At 45.6% G+C, this 14,625-nt stretch overlaps 1 protein-coding gene across 8 annotated transcripts in view; it reads right to left on the bottom strand.

Moving 5' to 3' along the window:
- The window catches only part of CACNA1G (calcium voltage-gated channel subunit alpha1 G), a 468,525-nt gene extending 454,145 nt beyond the window's left edge, over positions 1-14,380 (bottom strand). For all 8 annotated transcript variants that reach the window (XM_029600643.1, XM_029600645.1, XM_029600651.1 and 5 more), the window contains exon 1: positions 13,431-14,380. In XM_029600643.1, the coding sequence (XP_029456503.1) occupies positions 13,431-13,666 (236 nt within the window). In that variant the 5' untranslated portion in view covers positions 13,667-14,380. The remainder of the gene's footprint in view (positions 1-13,430) is intronic.
- Between the last annotated feature and the right edge of the window lie 245 nt (positions 14,381-14,625).

The following is a 14,625-nucleotide window of genomic DNA, read 5'->3' as shown; positions in this document are numbered from 1 at the left end:
ATGTACTAATCACTGGACATGCACTCTCTAATTAAGTGTAATTTTGTTCGGGCACCAACCGGAAGAGGTACAGGATAAACAAAGCATTACGCTGATCAGGACAAGAGAATCATACCCAGACACGCACGCCAAGAGTAAACACACACAGATTAAGACGGGGGTGGGAGGTGAGAGGTGAGAGACTGTGATAGCAACTACTATAGTACCCAAAGCTAATTTTCTTACTGGCGAGACTGATTCATTACAGTAATGCTTGCCATTTCCAAGTGGCTAAAAGAGAGAAAACTAAAAACAACTGACCAGGCTGATGCTGGTGGGAGAACTAATAATTCAAAGAACACCATGAGGGATAAAAAAAAAAATATGTGCAATCATGTCTCAACACCAGAAAGCTTTATAATTGCAAATTTTAAGCACGTTACAGAGCTAGGTGAGCAGAAATCATACACACACACACACTTTTGTGTTTCACTAGTAGTTTGAAAAACAAACTGGCGTGGTGCAGATATGGAAACAATATTCATTCACCAGATCGGGAGACTGAGGGAAAAAAAAAAGTGATCTCCCGAATAAAATCAGGTGGATTTTAAAAGCCCTATGCGCGCCCAAGCCAAGAAATATGCGAGTATCTCAGGCCGGTGCTCGCTGCGTGGATTTTAAGAAGCAACCGCGTACACATGTATCTCCCTGCACGTGCCCAAATGGGAAAGGCAAAAAAACAGGGGGTGGAACATGGGTGGTCTGGGTCTGTACCGTGAAATGTACAGTGTACGTATTTACACTCACAAGTGCGTAGCTTTACTTCTGCTATGGATAGTGTGTAAGTAATGAAAAAAAAATAACGAGGCTAGTTAGCAGGGTGTTAAGGGTTGAGGCTAAAAGAGTAACATGGAGGCATATTAACTAGAGGGGTTAAAAAATCCAGTCCTTTAACTGGGTCAACTGAGAATGGACTGTGAGACTGGTAATGGCGTCAGCTCACATCTCTCAAACCCCCCCCCCCCCCCCATTTACGAGGTAGAGCCAGCATTTGTGCGCACATGCGTGCATCCTTATAAAATTGCTCACACGCGTACGTGCATACAGCCGATTTTATACCATGCGCACATATACACGCATATGTTATAAAATGGCCACGTCAATTAGTGCGAGCCAGCCTACGCGCATCCGTGTACACCTGCGCAGCTGTTTGAAAGTTACTGTCCCCACCTTTATGCGCTTTGCTCAGCTGGTGGAATGCGCATGTCCACATTTAGAATGGGGCAAGGGGAACCCCTCTGAAACCCAACAGGCAGAATCAATCCATTTCAAAAAAATGTGTGGAAGGAAACTTGCACTGCTGCTGCCCTCAGCCTGTACCTGTCCTGTGGATAAAAGGAAGACTCTGCTTTCCAATAAGAACATAAGAAATTGCCCTGCTGGGTCAGACCAAGGGTCCATCAAGCCCAGCATCCTGTTTCCAACAGAGGCCAAAACCAGGCCACAAGAACCTGGCAATTACCCAAACACTAAGAAGAGCCAATGCCACTGATGCAATTAATAGCAGTGGCTATTCCCTAAGTCAACTTGATTAATAGCAGTTAATGGACTTCTCCTCCAAGAACTTATCCAAACCTTTTTTGAACCCAGCTACACTAACTGCACTAACCACATCCTCTGGCAATAAATTCCAAAGCTTAATTGTGCGCTGAGTGAAAAATAATTTTCTCCAATTAGACTTAAATGTGCTACTTGCTAACTTCATGGAATGCCCCCTAGTCCTATTATTTGAAAGTGTAAATAACTGATTCACATCTACTCGTTTAAGACCTCTCATGATCTTAAAGACCTCTATCTTATCCCCCCTCAGCCGGCTCTTCTCCAAGCTGTGCACCATTCATAAGATACTAGAAAATTATTGAAAAGTGTAAAAAGAGAACCAAACTAGGGAAGAAAGGGGTAGCAGTGCACTTTAAATACCAAAGGGGTGAAGGGTTTGTAAGCAGAACATTGGAATGTTAATAAAAATACCAGATTTGTAATTGTCTGTAATGATCCTGTTGAATCTAAAAGAGTCAAATAGAACTTAGCTTAAGTAGAAAGGGGACATATGGCAGATGTCAATGAACAAGTCTCAAATGTTGAATATAAAAAAAAAAAAAAAAGATTTTTAACAAAACCAAATCAATTCTTGTTTAAATTGTAGATCTTTCAATAGAAAAAAAATCTCCCAGAATTGATTCATTGATCATGTTGAAATATGTATTACTTTTAACAGGTATTGATTAATTGTACTATAAGTCAATCTTAAAAGGGAAAAAAAAACAAACCCCCAAACTTTAAACTTCAACCTGCATAGATATTTGACAAGCCTCCACTTGCTTTGAGCTATTTCCATGAGACATAGGAGACCTTGAAGCTAAAAATAAAGTATTAATAAATGAACAAAGCTGCATTTTATGAATTTATTGGGATTTATGGTTTGACTCTTGTATTTGAGAGAGAAATCTCACACATGCTAGGTAATAAACTGATCCAAGAATTGTAGTGGAAAGAAGGTACTGTATTCCTACATGGAGCATTTAGGTCATGGTCACAGTGATCCTTTTAAAAATAACCAGACATAAAAGTCCAAATGCACTCAGCAGGGCTTGACATTATTTCTGCAGTGATGGTGGTGACCGTACAGTTTGTGGTTCAGTTGGGGCAAAATTCGTAGAAGTGCGCCTAGAAACCTTGTATACATTGCTGTATTACAATCCTCTGCTCCCGAACCCCAACACTTATGAACATGCATTCATCATAAGTATGAAGGACAGGGAGCCCATGTGCCCTACAGAATTTTCTCAACCTAGTCTTCAGGACACACCCAGCCAGTCAGGTTTTCAGGATTATCTCATGCATATTCATTGTGGATATCCTGAAAACCAGACTGGCTGGGTGTATCCCTAGGTTGAGAACCACTGCCTTTAAAGTACCAAATAAACAGGAGCATCACTAGCTCTGGGCAACACAGGGACCCATACCCTGAATCTGCCAATTAGTGCTCCGAGTTTCAGCTGCTATTGTGTTTAAAAAAAAAAAAAAAAAGGGGGGGGGGGGGGGGGGGTTTCTCCAACTCGCCGTGTACTGCATGGTTCACAAGTTGAGGCGCCGAAAAGACATCCCTACAGAATGGCAAGTGTTCCCGCTCCCCCCAACTCCAAACCCCAGCCTCTGCAAACTGTGCAGCTGCAATTCCTGTTTCTGCCTTGGGGCCTCTTTCTTCCTGGGACCTGCACGGTGGAAATCCAAGCTGTTTGAATCACAGGGGCTCTAGTATCTATGGAGCCCTGCAGGATTTAAAAAAAACAAAACAAAAACACAGCTGGATCAATCGCACGGACCCACATGCAGTTCAAACACCTGATGTTTGAACCAAGCAAGGCTCCATAAATATGAGAACTCCCTGTGCAGTTCAAACTGCTTTGATTTCCACTGTGCTGGCCCCATAAAGGAAGAAGCTCCAAGGTAGAAGGAGGAACTGCAGATCTACCAGGTGCTGTCCACAAGATTGTGAGATGCTGTATAGGGAGAGGGTAGAGCAGGGACTCAAACTGGTTGGAGAGGGGGCAAGAAAAGAATGGGGACTGGGAGGGAGTCTGAGAGACAAGGGACTCTAGGATTAGGGAGGAGAGCAGGAGGAAGAATAAGACTCAAACGAGATCAGAGAAGAAGGAGGACTTGGGGGCAGGTGAAGAACAGGGACTCTTGGAGAGCAGGGTCTTGGAGAACAGTAAGAAATGGATCCAAAGCCTAGATTGGAGAGCAGAGAGGAATTGGATAAAGCAGCTGAAGAATGAGGACTCCGAGTGGGGTGCAGGGCAGGAGTTTGGGGGGATAATGGGGAACTATATGTGGGATACACTAGATGGGCTGGGAGGGGTGAGATAGGGGTAAGAGAAGGAGGCTGAAGGGTGGGGTTGATAGGTGGTATAAATAACCTGGAGGACTGGAGAGAGGGTGAAAAGCAGTGAAAAGAAATGAGGATACCATTGAGGGGTGAGAGAGGAAAGGGATAGGTGGCAAGTGGTAGAAGAACAGACTGGAGGCCATGGATTGAATGAGTGTGGAGTTGGTGATGGGATGAAAGACAGAGGAAGGTAAATGAGAGTTGGGAGGAGGTAAGTATTATGGGTGGAAACGGAGGACTAGGAAGTGGGTAAAATATACAGGGGGAATAGGAGACTGGGGAAAGAGTAAGAGATAGAGGGGAATGAGAGGATGAGAGTGGGAGATGGAAAGCTAGTGGGTAGGTGAGTGGTAAAATGGGGGAGACTGAGGACTAGAAGGTTAAGTGGGGGGTAAGGAGGGGTAAAATTTATCTATGAATGGATAGAGGCAGAGAAGAGAGAAATGGAGAAAAAAAGATGAAAGGGAAAGATCACTGGTAGATGGATATAGGAACAAAAGGGAGGAAGATGGAAGATTGAGAGAGAAGAAATGGAAGAGAGACCCTGGAAAAGAAAGACCAGGACCAACCATTAAATAAATAAATGTTCAGACAATGAAAGGTAGAAAAGAAAATATATTAGCTTTGGGACTGTGCATTTTTTTTTTTTTATTTTGCTCAGTTCAGGAGGAAATGCATCTGTTTCTCTTTCTCTGGTGTTGCACGCAGGGTCTAGCTTCTTAGGGTTTCCATTTCAGTTTTTGCATGCTTCTGTTTCTAATTTGTGCTCCTTAATTTAGTATTAGGCAAAGGTTGGTCTATGCCCCATATCTTTTAAGTACCTAGCAACAATCTTGCAAATAGCTAAAAATACATAGATTGATGAGTGTCATTTCCTTGTAGGAGCTGTGCTATTTGACTGGCAGTAGAACTGGCCAGCAGAATCCCTGCTTACCGATTCCCTATGATTTACCATTATTATAACTAATGAAATTGGTGATAAGATGTGTTTTTTGCAGCCATCACTGTGCATCTGGTCATTTTACTTTTCCACTTTTACAACCAAGAGAACAAGTTTGTAGAGCATCTATATTCAGTGGTTCATCTTCAGGTTGCTTTAGATGCCGATACCTCACAGCTGAGGCTCAGATGCCGCTCCTTTTGACAGATATTTGACTTCAGTCTTTACTTTAGTGAAAGCCTTAGCGCTGCTAACATTCTCATCATTCAGCACATTTATCTTCTTAAGGTTTGTCAGAACTGGTTTGGGGTTCTTGTTGGTAACATGGAATACATTTTTCTGTTTCTGCCTTTTTGACTTGTTCTTAGCCATTGCCTAGGGGGAGGCATCAGGGCTCAGCCACCACTCTGCTGCCAGCACCAGGAGTGTAGCCCCACTGTTGTCCGGCTGTGCAGGGGAGTGGAAAGGAAAACACATGCTTTAACAGGTATGACCGAACTCCTGGAATTCCCACCACAGTGAGGCTCATCTTATAGATTAAGACTCCTAATCTCTATGTCTCGCTCTATGAGCGATGTTTTCCAGCGTTGAACTTTGCCTGGGACAAGTAATAATAGCTCTTAGTGATTTAAAGGAGCTGCATCGCGTTGTTTGCTAGGGTGAGCTCTAGGTTCCGCCTGTTAAAGCGCATGATTCTCCTTTCCACTCCCTGAACAGCCTAACAGTGGGCTACACTCCCTATGTTGGTAGAAGCAGTGGGATGATGGCTGCATGGGCCTGGCCTCTAATGTCTTCCCCCATGGGCAATGGCTAAGAACAAATCAAAGGGTAGAAACAGAAAAATGTACTCCATGTCACCAACAAGAACCCAAGACCCAAAAACAAGGCCAAACCAGTTCTGATAAACCTTATGAAGATAAATATGCTGAATGAGGAGAACGTTAGCAGAGTTAATAAGGCTTGCACCAGAGAACAGACTGAAGTTAAACACCTGTCAAAGGGGGTGACATCTGAACCTCAGCTGAGGCATCTGCATGTAGAGCAGCCTGAAGGTGAACCACTGAATATCGATGCTGCTGCAAACTCAATCTCTCATTTGTGAAAATGAAGAGTAAACCGACCAGATTCACTGTGGTGGCTGCAATAAACAAAACATCATATCACCAATTTTCATTATGAGTCATTATTTTAAGGTTATGCCTGTGTTTCCCAGAGTGTGCATTACCATATTGCTGACATACACATACAGACAGTGCAACAGCCTTTTCAACTTTACCTTTCTAATATATACTAACACATGAAATGCCTCTGAAGAATCCCTATGCCAGATGAACTCTCTATTAGGCTGGGTTTGGATCTTCTTTTCTTTATAATGGTTCTTTTATTATTGTATTAAAACATGTGAAATGTCTCATGGAAAGTGCATTCCATTAGTGATTAAAGGTAAGACAATATGAGATTAACAAGAAGAGCCATGCCACAGCTTTCCCTTAATTTGTTGTCCTAAATGCTGGTCTGATTTGCTGCCTGTGGACTAAAGAACTTATTCTTGGTCTTTCCATGGGCTCTGGCGAGAATGAGGGCAGCAATCACCCAGGAACAAAGAGAAACAAATTGTCTTCAATGCTCCATGTGGAAATGTATTCATTTATAGTAAATATGTGCAGTGTCTCCAGCACTGACATAACCAGGGCAAATACATATTCCTGCGTAAGTTATACACACACATTTTGTCTAGAACAATTTCATAAGAAGGACTTTACACTTCTAGACTGGAATGGCCTCTATAGGTCAGGGGTAGGCAACTCCAGTTCTTGAGGATTTCCCAGGATATCCATAATGAATATGCATGAGATGCATGTGCATGCAATGGGTGAAGTGCATGCAAATGCAGCCCATGAATAATCAGAGTGGATATCTTGAAAACATGACCGGGTTGTAGAATTCAAGGACTGGAGTTTGCCTTCCCCAGTTATAGGTACTTAGCAAACATATACTCCTTTGGCCTCATCCTTAAAAAAAAATAAAAATAAATAGTGCTGGCTGCTTCCTCGTTCTCCTTTGGTCTGCCTCATTACAATAGCATCACAAGTTTTCATTCATAGCTAGGCAGGGGGGGAGGGAGGAGGGGCTGTTTATTCCCTCACCTTCATTCTCCTCCTATAAGTTAGGTATTGCCATGACAGGTTTCAATAAGGGCCACACAGATCATGACTCTCTTTGGAATCCAGTACGTGCGGGCATCCTACATCTCACACATAAGGTATTGCTGCAGGCTGTGTGATGGTTGTAATTACCCTCCCCCCAAGGGACTGGGAGCACTGCCTTCACAGCATTCCAGGTCCCTGCTGGGCTGATGAGCAGAAGCCCATTTCAGGAATCAGCTGCAGAGCAGCCAGCCCTTCATCATGTTATTAGCAGCATAATGAATAAACAGACTATGACCAGAGGACTACCCAGTTCAGTTCTTCCAAATTGATCTTATAGTAGTACACTTTGGTAATCCAAATAGGACAAAAAAAAAAAGATTTTCTATTGGACTATGGCTGATTTAAACTACCCAGAGGAAATTAAATTCCCTTGTAGCCCCAAAAACTGTTTGACAAATTACAATCAGCACTAGACCTTGGATCAGCACCTTTCCCAACCTGTAAGCTAAAGCCTAACATTCTCTTATGAACCTCAAAATGTCAAAAATGGAGTGGCTACTGACAGAAAACTGCCATTGCTAGCCCCAATCGACTTCAGATATCCCAGTGGAATGAGAGAAAACACAAAATTATGCAGAGAAGACTGGACATCCTGTACCATTCCAAAGAGATTCTGTCTACTTGGCCACATGGTTTGTGCCCTTTGCAGAATCCATCCCCGGAAGCTCTTGGAGGACCAGGGTTGATGGAAAACCAAGCCATACCAGTACATGGCAAGGTTTATCAATTGCCTATTAGGACAACAAACCCCCAAACTGGAAATCATCCACTGCCAAGTGAAAAAATCTGTAAGTGTACACAATCTGTCCTTGCCTGACAAGCACAGAGACTGAATTAATTGAATTAATAAATGGCATTGGGGAATTAAAAAGTAGGAAGGGAGCAGATGTGGCTTTAGTGTTGTTGCTGGGAGCTCCTCAGCCCAGTCAGAGCTTCCAGTGTTCTGGGAGGAAAGGAACAGACTGATCCCAGTCCCATCACCTGCCAAGGGCAGCAAGAACCCTGCTCACTTGTGAGATCAAACAATGAATCTCAATTGTAACAAGGAAGAAAGGACTCGATCAGATATGATTTCTGGTAAAGACATTTGTACAACAAGATTATGGTTTTGAAAGACGATTTGAATTGTCATTCTGGAGGAACCGAGAGCTCAGTGTTGTGGAAAATGTAAACAGCCAAACATTTAAACTCCTGGGACAAGCTTCAAAATGTCATAAAATTATAAATGTCAGAGAGAAAATGTCACAGTTTAGCAACTTCCAGGGTATTTATGCTCCTAAGTGATAAAACATAACTGAACTAAATCAATATTTAAGACAAAAGCTATTAAAGTATCATTTTAACTAAGATATTTTATCATTTGAATTAATGTCTCTTTTACTTCTGTATTAATGGCCATGAAAAGGAGATAACTTAGTGCCCTATTTACTAAGCATTTTTGGCATAGACATAAAATGGGAAACACCTTTAGTAAATAATCCCATTGGATTACTACGTACGTACACATGCATGCACCTCATACAACATGGCAAGGTTCCAACTCTGTTGTAGAGTTGGACTGGAGCAGTCACTAGATGAGTTCTTTTTTGGTTCATGTGCTCACAGACTGACTTAAAAGGGTGGCATGGCACTCCCTCCCTTCTGGCTTGGCACACAAGGCCCCTCTTGCTCATCCCTTGTTAGAGCCCTCAGAGGGACCACCAATAATCTGATTGGTCCCCATGCCTGATACCTGTAGAAAGGATGAGATTGAGGGGCACATGGTGTAAATTTAATATGTTGCATGCAGAATGCAACTTGTCTAATCAGAAAGCTGTGTATTAAGAATGCCTCTTTATTGAGTATATGTTTTCTGGTTGGGTTATTGTGTCACCCAGGCTAAGACCACCCTTATATTAAGGATGGGGACATTCATCTCATGACCCTGTGACTACCTAGCAAAGCATGGTCAGACCTGGCTAGTACTTGGATGGGGCACCACTAGGGAATGCCAAGTGATCAGCTGGAGAAACTGATAATTGAACCAAAAAAGTGAATTCATAAAGTGTGAATCCCGGTCACTTGGCCAGCCAATTGAGTACCAATTGCATGCTCTAAATAAAATACCAAAGGATAAAGAACTTCTGGTCACATTTATGCCCTGAACTTACAAGCTCTGCTGTATCTGCTTTCCCTCAACCGTGGTTACCTGTCAAGTACACGGAATTCTTGAACAGGCTATTGTTTGGTTGGGATGCTCACAATCTGGAGGAAAGAATGTGAGCATCCCAACCAAACAATCCCCTGTTCCAGAATTCAGTGCTGCAGTTCACGGCATTAAGTACTTAGCAGCAACACAAAACCCCGGTCTTGTCCTTCCCAATCTGTATTCCATTACCATCCGAGTTTTAGGGTCCAATTCCCTAAGGCTTTTTTTACAAGTCTGTGTTTAGGGGGGAGTAGGACCCTTGATGAATCAGTCCCCGAATGCAACAGACAACAAGTTTTCACCCAATTCCAACTTATCTACAATAAACCAACCCCGGCCTGTAGGATCTTTTTTCTATGTTTTCTGTAGAGACCCGACCTGTTTGCTTTTTCATTCTCTTTGAGGACACATTTCCTATGCACCCCATTCTCCTTACTCCTCCGATCCCTCAGTTAGAGAACAGGTTGTTAAAACGCAATGCAATCTGCCATGTTTTCCCAATCAGGAAATAACATTGAGCCTTGCAAATTTTATTTCGTTAGTATACAGACTATCTCTGGCCGTTTGTCGTTTCATACATGGAGGTTCAAAGGAAGACTTTAAAAAAAAAAAATACAAATTCTATATTAAAACACGTTCCTATTAAAGTCCTGTGAAACCTATTTATGTAAGAGCAAAATCCCAAGACAAGACGCATTCTTTTCCCAACCAGCCAAGAACGTGTTTGTATATAGGAGAAAGTGTTGGGCTAGATTAATATTTATACACTTCATGCTATTTATAGAAACTGTTACCACACTAGAGACAAACCTATTAAGCGGGACATGTATTTTTTTTTCTTCCGTGCTAGAAGGAAAAGAAGCCAAGTTGAGCAAAACTGCTAACGTGGCAGAAATCCAACCCCAGGTAAGTATCCGATCCCTTATTACAGGCGCATCTGCGACGAGCTGGCTGCAGATGGACCTCTTCACTCGAGTTGCTTTCCACTCATTTTCTACTCTCAATGACATCTTCATTCCACCTCTAAGGTATTTACGGGCCCGATGTGATGAAGGCTTCCGATTGCAAGAAGCACGATTAATAACGGCGATGAGCCGAAAGCCTGTCCACGGAGAATCCCCGGTGCCTAGAAATAAATACCCGGCTTTGAAAAGTTCAGGAGACTGCTCTAGTGGAGCCGGATTGCGGTTTGGCTGCGCCGCTCTCTATTCTGCCAGCCTAGCAGAGTCGCGGGTGAGATATAAACCCGGTATCCCTTGCTGGGGGGGGGGGGGGGGGGGTCACTGAGGGGAAAGCATTGCCCGTGGGCTTTGCTCTTCCTGCCATTTTAGAACGAGTCGTATCGGGTGCTGCTGGGCTCTAAGCATTTTAAAAGAAAGAAAAGAAAATGTTTTGCACGCGGGTTGCCTTGGGTTCTCCCAGAGTCTAAACTTCGGCTCCGGGGCCGACCTTTCCTCAGATCTCCTCTTTCCCTTATCTCCAAGAGGGAGGGGGACAAAAAAATTAAAAAAAAAAAAACCCCGAACATTCCTGCGGCCCTTTCCCATTAAAAAAAAAAAAGCAAAAGAACAGAACCAGGACCAGAAAGACGACAATCGGGGGGGTGGGGGGGGGGGAGAGTTTCAGATGATGGGAGGGCCAAGCAGCTCCTGCCATCTGGAACCGGATTTCACTCTATCAGATTAGACTTTTTTCCCCCCCCTATCCTTCAAGAATATTGTACTCTAGGATTCACCAGCAGCATAAGTCATGCGATCGGGTCAGCAACTGTCCACGGGTCTTCCCATCCGTGGCTCCAAGTGGAAAGAATCCTAGCGGGAGGGAGGCCTTAAAGAAGCCCCTGAGAAATGGCCCAGTGCCCAACAAAAAAAAGAAGAAGCCACCATAAGCGGTAAAGAGATGGGATTCCCCTCGCCCCAGGAACTGTACGTAAAAGGTGAGAAGGGGAAGCTGATGGCAGCCACCATCTGGGGACTGGGAGAGCAACCCGAGACCACCCGACTCCTCGCAAACGGCACCCCAAGCACATGGGCAAGAAACCATTCCCTTTCTTAGCAGGACGAGGATTTAAAAATGTTCCTGTGACCTCAGAGTCTTCGCTGTCCATCTTGCAGAACAAAAAAAAAAAACAACACCTAAAGGGGAAAAATTGAGGAACATGTCAGCAAGGCCCAGCATCTCATGCCCTCCCTGGTATCATGTTCCGTATTCCCTGCTAGAGGAGCCTGGAAACTCGGGTCCAGTGTGGATAAAAAGAGGAGCTGAACCCCCAACCCCACCCAGTCTTATCTGATGGTTTCCGTTTTTATGCTGCTACCTGCACCTCCCTTTTACGCTCTGTGCAAATCCCACTGTCTTCTCAGCCAAGCAAACCTGCATTTAAGCAAACATTTTTTATGCAGAAAGAAAACATACTTTTCTTTCTGCATAAAAAAAAAAGACCTAGAACTTATGTTTTAGTAAAATCCAGCTGTTTAGTAGAAATCAATAGCTGCAAACAAACAATAAAAACAGCTCGGGAAAGCTCTGGGCAAGCCGGGATTTTCAGGAGCCTCTCTCTGAATGTGCTGTGTGTAATTGAAGTACTCTAATTACTCAAAACTGAATTCAGCAAGCCCAGTTTTTCACCGATAAAGAATCGCAATGGCCCTTTGTTCACTTTTACCAGCCTTGGTTGCCTACCGTCAGCTCTGGCACTTTGCATCTCCGATATCGGTTAAGGTGAAGCATATTTAGTTATTTATTTCTTGTTTTTTGTGTGTGTGGTTGCTGCATGTCTAGTTTCAAAGCGAGAACAGATCTGTCGGATATCCGATGCTGTTTGGATAACAGGTTTGGGGGGTTATGAATATGATTATCTGTTGCCGCTGAACAGCTTCTGGAAAGGAAGGGTGTATTAAGGAGGGTGGATTTTATATATATATATATATATATATATATATATATATATATATATATATCTCACAGTATAGAAGATGAATCCTGTCTCTCCTTTTGTCAAAAACATGTTAGACAGACAGACAATGCTGCTCATATTAGAAATGCCCAGAAGATTTTTTTTTTTTTTTAAATAGAGCAGGCAATCATCTTACAATAAACATTGATGACATCCTAAATATATCAGCCCTCAAATCCAAATAAAAATGACAGAAACCGTGATCTGATCATGTTACATACATTGTGCCAGACTGGGTTGGAGAGAAGCAGGGGGTCTGGGGTCTCCACGATTTGGAGGAAGCTTTGTGTCACGCCCAGGACTATGCAAGTGAACTTTTCTTCTGCATGCTCTCAGCTAAAGACCGCACACCAGCCCCCTCCGCTTCTCCTCTCTCTCTCTACCTCCCCCCCAATAAAATTTTAATTTCTTCTTCGGCATCTTACATGTTGTTTCCATTCACTTGACGTCAGTTCTCTTCTGGAATTTCATGTTTTGACTTCAGCCCCAGAGAAATCCCTGCCTACCAATGCAGGAAACATTGAGAAACACCCCCCCCCCCAAATATTCTGGAAAACTATCCAAAACCGGAATCGGAGACAGCGAGAGAAGCGAAAAGCCAAGGCACGCAGCGGCCAGGGAGAAGCCAACTAGCGGCAAGGTGCGAGAGGCCGAGCCAGCGAGCGCCTCCCCTGCTGTCACTGTCACCAAGTTACAAACTCCCTGCTTGTCCCCTCTCGTCCAGACTGGCCTTTTTTTTTCGTTTCAGCAGTATTTTGCAGACGGATTCGTTCTATTTCCCGTATAAGTAAGCACCCTCCTCCCCCCTCCCCCAAACCGAAAAGCTACATCTGGTTTCAATTCCGCACAATTCAGAAACTCCAGGGCAGTACCTAATGCGCACAGCCTTCAACATCTGGAAAAACACACACCGACGGCTCCCCGTGGCAGAGCCTGGAAGAAGCGAGGGGGAGGGGGCTCCTCCAGCAAGACCGAGGAGACCCGAAACAAAAGGCCAGCGCCCCCCCTGCCACTAGCATTCAGGCTGGGGGCTTTCCCTGTGGCACCGAGGGTAATCGTCCCAGTGCGATCCAAGCGCCCCGAGGAGGATTAGATGCTTTCTTACCTGCAGTTCGGGGCTACGCTCTCAGCCGCCAAGCCCAGGTGTCCACGCTTACCTTGACCATGCCAAAAAGAAAGAAGAAAAAGCTATCGAGAAAGGATATGGGTTGCACACAATCCGGAGGCACCAGCTCCTAGGTCGACTGTCCTGGCTCAGGTAGAAGAAGACAACCGGTGCCACAGCCGGGTAGGGCAACCCTTCCGCCTCAGGGTCCCCGCTCGCCGCCTCCTTGTCCCCGGTGCCAGAGCGGACCCCAGCCCCCGACAGGTCGTTCAGGCGAATGAAGGTTTTGGGTTTGCCCGGCTCCTGCTCCTGGGCACTGGGTCCATCCTCGGCCATCCTCCGGTCAACAGTCCTGGGTCCTCGGGCTAACGAAGGTCCTCAGAGCGCCAACGGGCCCCAGGGGGCGACCATCGCGGTGTCTCTGGCTCGGAGACGGCGCTGGTTTGGGGGCTGGGCTCTGGGGGAGGGGGAGGAGGAGAAGCCCTCACGCCCTGGGGCTGCAGCTTCTGCCCGGATCCGAGCACATGCTCCGGAGTGGGCAGGGGCTCATTGCCTCCCCCCGTCCGTTGCTGTTTCTGCCTGGCTCCCCGGGGCAGGGAGGCAGCCGCTCCCGTCGCGGGGCCCGACTGCTCCTCTCTCCCTCCCTTTCCCTGACAGCGGCTTTGCTGGGGTGTTTTCCCCCCCTTACTGATCAGCCCATTGATGCAGAAACGGTTTCTGATCCGTATTAGTAGTAAACGATCTTCTTCGTCCACTTCGATCCTCCCCACGTGCCCACTGAGCGCGGTTGGGGCTCGGGGAGTTCCGCGCTCCTCCGCAGCCTGGCGCCCCGGTTCCCGGGATTATTCCACGTGACGCGCCGCCGCCCCCCGCCAGGTGCTGGGGATTCGTGAGGTGACTCCCGCGTGCTTCTCGTTGCTGGGGGGGGGGGAAGGGTCTGCACTTTCCCAGGCGGGGATGGCAGGGACCCGCTGCCGAGGTCTCCGGGGTACTCCTCCTCCTCGCGTCGCCGCCCGTCGGAGGGAAGACTGAAGGAAAGCTGCTGCCCCAGCTTCGCTCCACAGCTGGCGCCCGGAGTCCAACTTCAGGCGCTAGCGCCGCCCCCTTGCCGGAAAGCGGCCAATGGCATCCCCGGCTTTGTCTCACGGCGTCTTCCATTGGCTGGCGGCCCTGGCTGTCAGCTGGAAGGGGCTGGCTCCACAGCTGGAATCTGATTACAATGCTTTGAGCTCGTGGTCCTCCTCCTCTTTCCAGTCCTCTAGCCCGGCCTCTTTGGACTAAAAAGAACCAATCGG

Source organism: Rhinatrema bivittatum, chromosome 4 (assembly GCF_901001135.1).
Source record: "Rhinatrema bivittatum chromosome 4, aRhiBiv1.1, whole genome shotgun sequence".
Classification (NCBI taxonomy): Eukaryota; Metazoa; Chordata; class Amphibia; order Gymnophiona; family Rhinatrematidae; genus Rhinatrema; species Rhinatrema bivittatum.
Note: the sequence above shows the minus strand (reverse complement) of the source record. Positions and strands in the feature narration are given on the sequence as shown.